We start from the raw sequence: 12,169 nt of genomic DNA, 5'->3' as shown, positions 1-12,169 counted from the left end.
TGACTGTCTGGTTCATGCTGCTCATCAACTCCTCTATCTTCTTTTACCAGTGATTTGCTGTCCTTTTCTACTTTCTAATTTCAAGATAGATATTTCTTGTAAATATATATGTATATATATACAGGTGATTTTACCGAGAAGTGGTGGTACTCTTCTTCCTTCTATTTCTGAACTGTTGACCTGTGTACATGATATATTGCTAGGTAAGATATAGGAAAGTTAATGACCCCCAACATCATGTGTTATATATACATGCATGAATACTTAAATATGTTTTACATGTTTGATGGATATATGGATAAAATTTTTAGTTGGATCTGTCATCGAATTTCTATATATCATATACAGTTGAGATATTACTTAAAAATAGCTTTAATTGATCTAAGATTTGCACATTCTATTGGTATTGTAATGGGATCTTTACTCTTGGGCCAAAGGCCTAAAATGCGAGCTCAAATATAGGGAGTCCCGGTCGGTTGGATGGCCCATCAGCCCATTAAGGGCCTCCCGACCATAAAGTTGAGGTCGGCCAATAGCCGTAATTGCGCGGGAAGTCCTAAAATGCAATGAGAGGAAGGACATGTCATCTTGGCCTACCCTTTCGATGCCAAGCCTTGAAGAACCTGTGCAAGCAAGGAGACGAGAAATATGGAGAGTCCTCAATCTTCTGACAGCAAGTGAGGAGTTAGACGGTGTATGCCTGCAACACGACAGAAGGGAAAAGATGCCACATTACATTAATTGCGCTACCTCAGAAGTTACATCACATTAAAGAAATATGACTAAAAGAGCTGTTGGGGGGACATATCCCCCTGACATAAGGGTATGGGCAGTTGACCTCTAAAAATCTAGTATAAAAGTTAATTTTCATGTACAAATTCTCTATTCACTCATACAAGTTAGAAAGGCGATACTGACTTAAGTATCAGAGACTTCTCGGCCTCTATTAAGGCCCCTACTTCTTTGTGTTTTCTTTGAGTGTGCAAGCCCAAGATTGAAGATCCGAATCGCTGGAGTCTGGTCCAAAGGTGTGGGAAATATGTGTTGACAGTGGCGTCATCTATAGGATATCTATAGATTTCATGTATCCTTCATATACTTGCGGCAACCCGTTCTTAGATGACTCGAGGACAAGCTGAAATGACATCGACAAGTATGGAAGTAAGGCTCGTGGCAATGGAACAGCTGGAAGAAAAGGAGATGAGGCATTCAGTGGAACCACTAACAAGCTGAAACTAACGTGGAGCCAAGCAATGGCAAACGCGAAGGCTCCAGAAATGCTAGAGGGGGAGGCGATATCGAGGAAGAAAGGAAGAGCGTGCAGAACGTCATTCCACCTCCACCCAACTGTATCCTGGCATATAGCAAGATCTAGGATGAGCAAGCATTTTGGAAGGTGGAGCCAAACGAGCTGCTGGAGTTGGTCCTTCTGGACCTAAGTCGCTTGGAAGCCACTGCCATGATCAACACCAGGATGACTCTTCTAATAAGGGGTGCCTTGCAGCACCTCCTCATTGAGCATTGGGATGTCTTCACCTAAAGTAACAAGGATATGCCCGGAATCAATCCAGAGGTCATGCAGCACCACCTGAGTGTGGACCCTAAGGCTTAAGGTGTAAGACAAAAAGGTCGAAACTTCAATGCTGAGAAGAATGCCGCATCACCGCGGAAGTCAACCGGTTACTTGCAATGAGATTCATACGAGAGACCCATTACCTAGATCGGCTGTCTAACGTGGTGTTAGTAAAAAAACAAAGTAACAAATGGAGGATGTGTGTGGACTTTACCGGCTTGAATAAGGCTTGACCGAAAGATAACTTTCCACTTCCCCGTATCGACTTGATTGTTGACTTCACAGCAGTGAGCTTCATGCTACTCTGGATACAACCAAATCCGCATGAACTCGGATGATGAGGAGAAGACGTCATTCATTACCGATTGAGGATTATACCGTTACTCAGTCATGCCCTTTGGATTAAAGAACGCAAGGGCCACCTACCAGCAGCTGGTCAATCGCATATTCAAAAATTAGATCAGCAAAAACATGGAGGTTTACATAAATGATCTGCTAGTCAAAAGTAGAACTCTCGAGTAGCACCTAAACGACCTTTGTGAAGCCTTTACGATGTTGAGGCAGTGCCAAATGAAGTTGAGCTAAAAAAAAAGTGTAATTTTGGTGTAGGCTCTGGGAAATTCTTGGGTTTCATGATGTTGAAAAGAGGAATAGAGTCCAACTCGAAGAAGGTGAAAGCTATACTTGACATGCCCTCCCCTTGGAGCATAAACGAAGTGTAGAAACTCGTGAGTTGAGTAGTAGCCCATAACTGTTTCGTATCAAGGTCCACCGACAAGTGTCTTTCCTTCTTAAAAGTAATGTGGAAGGCTCAAATATGGGATGACGAGTGCGACCAAGTGTTCAATGCCCGCAAGAAGTACCTTACCAGCATTTTGCTACTCAGCCAGCCCAGGTGTGGTGAAGTTCTAATCTTGTATCTGTTGGTCTTCCCACAGGCTGCCTCCTCAACCTTGGTGTGAGATGAAGGCGGGGTCCAGAGACCCTATACTACACTAGCGAGCATATAGGAGAGTAGAGCCCAGATACCCATGCATAGAGCAACTTGCATTTACCTTGGTGCTAACCACTCGAAAGTTCTGCCCGTATTTTCAAGCTCACCCAGTAAAGCTCCTCATCGAGACCCCCCTGAAGAAGATCTAGCAAAGACCGAACGCCTCAGGCTGCCTCATGAACTGAGTCGTGGAGTTGAGTGAGTTTAACATCGAGTACGCACCACAGACCTCGGTTAAGGGATAAGTGTTGGCAGATTTTGTAGGATAATTCACCAGCTTCTTGGAGAAGGTCGAACATTCACCTCACATGAAGTCTTGGCAAGTCTTTGTCGATGGCTCGTCTTGCTAGGCTGGAGGGGGAGTGGGTGTGCATATTGTTACTGACGAAGATGAAGAACATAATTATGTGATTAAGCTAGCGTTCAAAACTAAGAACAATGAGGTAGAGTATGAGGCATTGTTCTTTGGCCTCACGATTGCCAAGTTTTTGGGTGCTGGGGAAGTAGATGTATGAGCTGACTCTCAGGTAGTGGTTAGCCAAGTATGAGGAGAATTCGCGGCAAAGAGCGAAAAATTGAAAAAATATTTAACATTAATCGAGGTCGAGCGCATATACTCCAGATACTTCTAGGTTCAGTAGGTTCCATGGGCTGAGAATCAAAAAGCAAACAAGTTAGTGAGAGCAACATTTGGGCAGGAAAATTCTCCCCTCCCTAGGCAAACAGTTGTCAGGATCGTTGAGGTACCTTCCATGGGGATTGAAGTAATGGAAGTCAAACCAGGAGCACTGGAGTTGGCGTTGGATATTATCAAATACTTAGATGACAATGAGGTACCCAATGATAAGTTGGAAGCCAGGAAGAATGGGAACAGAGCGACGCGTTATCCTATAGTCGACGGCATCCTATTTTAGAGGGGGTATTCCATACCCCTCCTGAGGTGCATCTTGTTCAAAGAAGCCCAATACTTGTTAGTGGAAATACACGAGGAAATCTGCAGCAACCATTCACGAGGGAAGGTGCTGGCAAGCAAATTGATTAGGGTGGGATGCTATTGGTAGCGCGCACTTCAAGATGTCGCGTGCCCCATCGCCTGCCGAAAGAACTGACATCGATCACTTTGCTCTAGCCCTTCACCCAGTGAGGAGTCGACCTGGTGGGTCCCCTCCCCTTGAGCAAATGAGGAGTAAAATTCGTGGTAGTCATAGTGGACTATTTCACCAAATGGATAAAGGCCGAGTTATTGGCGACAATCACAGCAAGCAACATTACATGCTTTATGTGGAAGACAGTCATATGCATATTCATCATCCCCCTGCATTATCATATTAGATATCAGGAGGCAATTTGACTCCAACCAATATCGAGACTAATGTTGGGAGTTGAGAATCAAATTCCGTTATTCATCCCTAGGACACCCCCAGTCCAATGGGCAGGTGGAGGTGACCAACAAGATTTTGATGAGGATACTAAAAAAGAAGCTAAGTGATAAAAAGGGCGCTTGGGTGGAAGAACTCCCCGGAGTAGTTTTGTGGGCATATCGGATCACGGTGAGGACATCGAAAATTTGGCAATGGTATAGTCTGTTCTATATGCTACTTCGGTTCGGTCTAGGGTGGGAAAACCTTAGATCAAACCCCTTCGGTCCAGTCTACAAAATTCCCTAGGGACCGAACCAGATCGAACTGAATTCACCCTTGCTGATGTATGTGGATATGCCACATGTTAAGTGATTTAAAAAAGAAAACAAAACTCTCTTTGTAGGAAGTTGTCCTTGAGCTTTATAGGAAGTAAAAACGCAAGACGAGCATGCCCTTTGGAGGAAGCCCCCATCCCCATCCAGAGCTATGATTTTCCTTATCCAAATCAACCTCAAGCAAAACTGTAGAGTCTTTCCATCCATTTGTTATTTTTACCACCCATTTCCTCGTTTCTATTTTCTTTACAATTATAGAGCTTGGTGTGTAACCAATTTGGCATTAGAGTATTTCGACCTTGTGGAAGCCATGGTAGAAGCCATAAAGAAGATCCTTGTTATGAATATGTTTCACAGCTTCACACAAGCAATTACTTGCAACCAAAAATGAATGAGGGAATGCCACCGATGCCTAAATCCGTAAAGATGATGGAGATTTTCCTAGCAATGGATTCAGTTGGGTTTTGTTGCCATACCTAGCTGGTATAAATAGAACCCTGACGCTTTATGTTATTATGTGATAACTGCTTCATCCATTATTTGAAATCGAAGCCACGAGACACTAGGGCTTAGCTTATCTCGAATAAGCTTATAGCCTTTCTCCCGAAGCTCTCATACGTTTATTCTTTTTGTGTTAGCTATTATATGCTTGGAGTGGAATAGGCCTTTGATTAGCTAGGTTATTAGGCTGTGCTACAATCCAGTCCCATGATATGACCCGATAGGCCCCCGTAAGAGAATCAACTCCTTTCAATTACCCCTCATAGTCTCATCACATGCAGCATGATGGGACATGTAATCATGGCATCACTTCGTTGTTTGGGTTTCCGTCATTTCATGCCCCCTTATTAGGACGTCGTTTTGTAGATGGCGCAAACTGTCATATACGTGTTTCATAATTTCACATACGCAATCACCTGCAACCAAAAAGTAATGAGGCTTGGAGGTTCAAGAGAATGCCTCTAATGCCTAAGTCAGTAAAGATGATGGAGATTTCCCTAGTAATGGATTCGATTGGGTTTTGTTGCCATACTTGACTGGTATAAATAGAACCCACGACGCTTTTTTGTTATATGATAGTTGCTTCATCCATTATTTGAAATCGAAGTCACGAGATATTGGGGTTTAGCTTATTTTGAATAAGCTGATAGCCCTTCTCCCGAAACTCTTGAGTGGTAATTCTTTTGGTGTTAGCTATTATATGTTCAGAGTAGACTAGGCCCTTGATTACCTAGGTTATTACTTATCGGTGTCTGCTACAATCCAACTCCATGCTACGACCTAACAGGCCCTCGGAAGAGGATTAACCCCTTCCAATCTTATAAAGATTTGCAAAAATGAGTGATGAGGTGCCCTTTGTGGAAGCCATGGCAGAAGCCAAGGGAAGACCGTAAAAATAAATTTTAAGAGTATTTCGGTTGATCCCCATCTCAACCCTCTTCTCTTAGTTCTATCTCCAATGTTTAAAACCAAAAAAAATATGAACCAATCTCAAAACCGCCAGTACGTATGTCTGATGGCTTTTTGATGGAATACTTCGCTCTGTACACGAGAGGATATGGTCAAGGTTTTCCTACACCATTTGATTAATTTTTCCTAAACATTTAAAGAAAACAAAAATAGGAGAAAAGGATAAAACAAAGATCTAAGAACTCTCTTGATAAGCAAACAGCGGTAGCTTGGACGGAACAAATTATATTTCATTTTGCTCGATGTCAATTTGGGATAGAAAAATGGATGTATAGACACTGTAGAGGGCGGTAGTTTGGACGGTAATTACCAAATGGAATATTGGAAGAAGAAAATATGAGAACCGATTTTTTTTTTAATATAAATATATGGCTGCCGTGTGGCAAAGCCAGGTCAAGCGGTATAATGGCGGTAACAAGCGGTATATATCTCCATCGGCACCTTTCTTCCACGCAACGCACAACTCAGACAAAGTGATACCTATAAATTGAAGTGTCTCACTTTTTCTTTGCAAAATAATAAATCAAAAGCCGAAATAAATATTTTATTTTTCTCTCTCTTTCTGTCTTCAATGGCGGCTTCAGTGGGCAACCGCCAGCTCACTCGCCTCGAACCCACCATGAACGGTGCGGTTCTTACCTTCAATCCGGCTCCCAACAGCCACTGGTCCGACTCCCCGGATAGTGGCGCGCATGCCTTGAAACAAGTCATGACGGCGGAAGATTCGTCGAGCGAGGACGAGAATGAGAAAGATTACAGAGAATTGATACAGAAAGGGAACAGCGAATTAGAGCCGTCGACCGTGGACCCGCGAGACGAGGCCACGACGGATAATTGGGTGGAGCGCAACCCCTCCATGGTCCGGCTCACAGGGAAGCACCCCTTCAACTCGGAGCCGCCCCTGACTAGGCTCATGCACCACGGGTTCATCACCCCGGTGCCACTCCACTATGTGCGCAACCACGGGGCAGTCCCCAAGACCAGGTGGGAGGACTGGGACGTCGAGGTCTGCGGACTCGTCAAGCGACCTGCCCGGTTCACCATGGACGAACTTGTCACCGAGTTCAAAACCCTCGAGTTACCGGTCACTCTTGTCTGCGCGGGAAACAGACGGAAAGAGCAGAACATGGTGAAACAGAGCATCGGTTTCAACTGGGGAGCAGCCGGGGTCTCCACATCGGTGTGGCGTGGTGTGTTGCTCCGGCATGTGCTAAAGCGGTGTGGGATCTTGAGCCGTAAACGTGGGGCCCTCAATGTGTGCTTCGAAGGACACGAAGACCTGCCAGGTGGATGTGGGTCCAAGTACGGGACGAGTATCAAGTACGAGGTCGCCTTGGATCCGTCGAGGGAAATCATGTTGGCGTACATGCAAAACGGTGAGTATTTGTCTCCGGACCATGGGTTCCCGGTGAGGATGATCTTACCGGGATTCATAGGTGGAAGAATGGTAAAATGGCTGAAGCGGATTATTGTGACGACCAAAGAATCAGACAGCCATTATCACCGTAACGACAACAAAGTACTTCCCACGCACGTTGACGCGGAGCTTGCTAATTTCGAAGGTGCCAGCTTTGCCCTTATTTCTACTACACATAAGGCTCTTCGCACGTGATCTTTGACCCCTTTTTTTCATACTTTTGTTCAAAATAACATCCCACATCTCATGATTTTCCTCGGACCCCAAAAAATAAAGAAATCTATTATGAAATTGGAAGAATATTGACTTAACATAACTCGAGATTTAGGTGATGTTTGGAGAGGGATGGTAAGTTAATTGGGATGAAATTTGAATATTAAATAAAATATTATTAGAATATATTATATTTTAATATTATTATTTTAAAATTTAAAAATATTGAACTATTTTCTTATATTTTGTGTAAAAATTTAAAAAATTTATAATAATTAGATGAGATGAGATGAATTAAGAACAAATTTAAATCCAAACAGGACCATATTGTTAACAGAATTTATAAAAATCATTCTCCACTTTGAAAAATATGAGATTCTGACAAAACGATTGAAGCAAGATTTATAAAAACTGCATTTATTTCTTGATATAATATGAAAAAATAATCTACATATATTTTTTATTTTTTAATTGTAAGGGTTTCAAGCCTGAGTTTTATAAATAAAATTTTTTCATCATGTGTCGACTCATGAGACTGCAGATCACGTAATATAATTTTTCTAAAATGAATAATTAGTTGTGTTTGGTATCTTTTAATTAAAAATTTTATATGTATTATTTTTACGTATTTTTTATACATTTCAATGATATGATTAGTTAAATATTAAAAAAAATTAATTTAATTAATTATATCAATAAAATACATAAAAAATATTAAAAAATAACTATACATAATATTCCTCTATCTTTAATTTGGTTTCTTTAATTTGGTTTATGCAGGTTGGTGGTATAAGCCCGAGTATATTATTAATGAGCTGAACATAAACTCTGTGCTGACGACGCCATGTCATTATGAGATATTACCGATAAATTCGTGGACGACCCAAAGGCCGTACACTTTGAGGGGCTACGCGTATTCGGGTGAGTTGCGCAAATATAATTATATTTTTATACCACACATAATTAACATGTAATTAGTTATTTTTATTATTCTATCTAAACACATACATATTGATATACAAATATCTATATATAAAGAGAATAATAAAAATTATAAATTACATATTAAATGACGTGAGAATGATAAATAACATTTTTGATACCTACGGGTGATTTTACGCCTATGGGTGTTTTTTTTTTTTTTGGTTCTCTTAACAGTATTGCAGTACTCTTTCCGTTTTCAAGAAAAAGCTGCATTTGTCTTGTTTGGAGGCTTTTGACTTGCATCCAGTTCGAAGTTGGAACTTGGAAGTTTAATTTCTAATGATCCTCTACTCTATATTTATATATGAGTAATGTTACGTACAGTCATTTTTATGTATTTTTTGCGCACTCTACTAATATAATTAGCTGGATTAATTTTTTTTTAACACACAACCAATCATATCACTGGAGTGCATAAAGGAATTCACAAAAATGACTGCACATAAAATTTTCCTTTATATATATATATAAACGCACACTTCTTTCATGAGTAAGAAGAGTTTTGAGCAGACTGGAATGATCTTTTCAGGAGGTGGGGAGGAAAGTGACTCGTGTCGAGGTGACTGTAGACAGTGGAGAGACGTGGCGGGTGTGCGGGTTGGAGCACCCCGAGAAGCCGAACAAGTACGGCAAATATTGGTGCTGGTGCTTCTGGTCATTGGAGGTGGAGGTGCTGGATCTGCTTGGAACCAAGGAGATTGCGGTTCGAGCCTGGGATGAAGCCCTCAACACTCAGCCGGAGAAGCTCATCTGGAATGTCATGGTACGTCGTACGTCGACCATGCACCTGTCTAGTTTCTTACACTTAAGTGGTCCAGTTTGGAGTACGTACGTTCCTCATTTGGTTGGTTTGGTGTTCGTGATCTCTTCTCATCATGCATATATATTCGCTTTTAATTTGTATAAATGGTTGCGTAAAAGTCAGAATTGATCCCTATCTTACGTTTCTCATTCTCCTTTCCGCCCCCCACGAAGAGTGGGGTTTCTGATCTGTTGATCCTGTCAAACCAACTTATCACTTTCACTACTGCATTATTGGGAGCCTTGCTTTTTTGAAATCCATCTTTTAATGATTGTAAGCCGACCCGATTCTATTGATCTTTACACTTCCAGGTGAATGTGCTCGATCAGTTACTCATAATGGATAATGGGTAATTGTATCAACATTTTCAAATTCAAACATCAGTGGTGTTGAAAATACCATTTTTAAAATAAAACAATTAATGAAATATCTTTGGAACTCGATCTGGCTCGTGGGGCACTAATTTATGCTAGAACAAATTGCAAACAGGGAATGATGAACAACTGCTGGTTCCGGGTAAAAACAAATGTGTGCAAGCAGTTACACGGGGGAGAGATTGGAATCGCGTTTGAGCACCCGACTCTCCCCGGCAACCAGTCTGGCGGATGGATGGCCAAGGAAAAGCACCTCGAGAAATCATCGGAATTTCTCAAGAAGAGCGTCTCATCACCCTTCATGAACACGTCCTCAAACATGTACTCAATATCTGAGGTCAAGAAGCACAGCTTGGCCGAATCAGCTTGGATCATTGTCCACGGCCACATCTATGACTGCACCCGGTTCCTCAATGATCACCCCGGTGGTGCTGACAGCATTCTTATCAACGCCGGCACCGACTGCACCGAAGAGTTCGACGCCATTCACTCCGACAAGGCCAAGAAGATTCTCGAGGGATATCGAATAGGCGAGTTGATCACAACTGGTTATGCCTCCGACTACTCGACGACCTCTTCGCCCAACAGCTCAGTGCATGGTGCCTCGAACACATCCCACCTCGCCCCCATCAAAGAGACTGCGCCGCTTAGATGCGTCGCACTCGTCCCGCGTGAGAAAATCCAATGCAAGCTCATGGAGAAAAAGTCAATGTCCCATGACGTCGGGCTCTTCCCGTTTGCATTACCGTCCGATGACCAGGTCTTGGGTTTACCGGTAGGGAAGCAAATATTTTTATGCGCTACCATAGACGAGAAGCTGTGCATGCGTGCTTACACTCCAACCACCAATGTTGATGAAGTCGGGTACTTTGATATAGTGGTTAAGATTTACCTAAAAAGTATGCACCGGCAGTTTCCAAATGGAGGGCTTATGTCACAGTACATAAACGCACTTCCACTAGGTTCGATTCTTGACGTGAAGGGTCCCTTGGGTCACATTGAATATACTGGCCGTGGTAGCTTTTCAGTTCATGGAAAACCCAAGTTTTCGAAGAAGCTAGCCATGCTTGCCGGCGGGACAGGGATCACACCCATATATCAAATAGTTCAGGCCATTCTGAAGGACCCAGAAGACGAGACAGAGATGTATGTGGTCTACGCGAATCGCACCGAGGAGGATATTTTGCTTAAGGAAGATCTCGATGCTTGGGCTCAGAAACATGACAAATTGAAGGTGTGGTATGTGGTTCAGGAATCTAGAAAGGAAGGGTGGCAGTACAGTGTGGGATTCATCACGGAGAGTGTTCTGCGAGAGCACATCCCGGAAGGATCATCGGAGGGTACTACTTTGGCCTTGGCGTGTGGGCCACCGCCGATGATTCAGTTTTCCGTGCAGCCAAACTTGGAGAAGATGAATTATGATATCAAGAATTCGTTGCTGGTCTTATAGAGGATGGAAAAAATAATTTGTATATATCGTGTGTGCCATCCCCTTGCATGCCTTCTCCTTCTTGATCTTCAGGACATAAATAGGATCAAATCAAATTAGTTGAATATGTGGGTTTTTAGGCTTTTTAATGTGGTTTCCAGCTTCAACAAAAGAACAGATATAATTTCTCCAATACTGCTACGTACAACAAAACGTGCGTAACCATTGCGCACCCAATGCTGAGGTGGCCTTGTCAGATATTTACTGTATTAAAAAAAAAATGGGGAGAAATTTAGAAGCAGGCTTCTTTTTCGGTCTTTGTTTCTTTCCCTTCTCGTCGACGCAGAACCCATTTGAGTAACCAGCCCCAAATCTCCCCCAAATCCATTTCATGATTGGAAAAAGATATTCGTAACCAGCACCCATTTTTTGCCGCCACAACCGCTACAATTTTTTCTTCACCTCCAACCCCAAATCTCCACTCTCAGCCGCTACAATTTTTTCTTCAGACCACCATCAACCATTCACTGCTGCTGGAACGATTTTGCCACCACAACCAAATGTCATCCTCAGTCCCCCATAGTTTAAAAATGGTTTGTTTTTCTATTTTTAATTTAGAAATGCAGCGTCGTGTTCCACCTAGAAGGGAAAGTGGAAGGGGAAGTGGAAGGGAGGAGAAGGAGAAGGGGAAGGGCGCGGGAGGGGGAGGGGAAGGGAGGAGAAAAGGGAAACCGGTCTAAAATCAGTTTTAATGTTTATAAAAATGCATCGTTTTATCAACTCAGATTCAAAAATATGCGTGCGCCACTTACCCGCTTATTACCAATGCTGCAGATTGACTTTTTGACTGGCCACGTCATATTGGTGCGCAGTGGTTGCGCGGGGCTGGTTACCAATAGATTATTCCTAATTTCTCTCATGGTGCTAGCTAGATGTAAAGTATATTTAATTAAAGGTGATTCCGTGGTTTAGTACCAACACTTTATCTTTTCCCAACGTTATAATATAAAAAATTTTATTTATAATTACTTTTACATATTTTTTATATATTTTATAAGAATCTTCCTCTATATATTTTTTTAAAAAAAATTTCATGGGAATCTGATTTAAGAATAAATAAATAAATCGTATAGGGAATCAAACAGCTTCCGATGTACAATATGCCATCCATCTGATCAGATGGAAGAGAAAAAGAAAAATTATGGGAATTAAGCTTC

At 42.1% G+C, this 12,169-nt stretch overlaps 1 protein-coding gene across 1 annotated transcript; it reads left to right on the top strand.

Moving 5' to 3' along the window:
* Nucleotides 1–6,034: 6,034 nt before the first annotated feature.
* On the top strand, nt 6,035–11,101 carry LOC122310369 (nitrate reductase [NAD(P)H]-like). The gene is made up of 5 exons (XM_043124265.1): nt 6,035–7,295; nt 8,144–8,284; nt 8,522–8,562; nt 8,877–9,110; nt 9,639–11,101. Exons 1-5 carry the CDS (start codon nt 6,305–6,307, stop codon nt 10,971–10,973), a joined length of 2,742 nt encoding a protein of 913 aa, XP_042980199.1. The 5' UTR covers nt 6,035–6,304; the 3' UTR covers nt 10,974–11,101.
* Nucleotides 11,102–12,169: the final 1,068 nt, after the last annotated feature.

Source organism: Carya illinoinensis, chromosome 5 (genome assembly GCF_018687715.1).
Source record: "Carya illinoinensis cultivar Pawnee chromosome 5, C.illinoinensisPawnee_v1, whole genome shotgun sequence".
In the NCBI taxonomy this organism is placed as follows: Eukaryota; Viridiplantae; Streptophyta; class Magnoliopsida; order Fagales; family Juglandaceae; genus Carya; species Carya illinoinensis.
The sequence above is the reverse complement of the archived record's forward strand: the minus strand, read 5'-3'. Positions and strand labels throughout refer to the sequence as shown.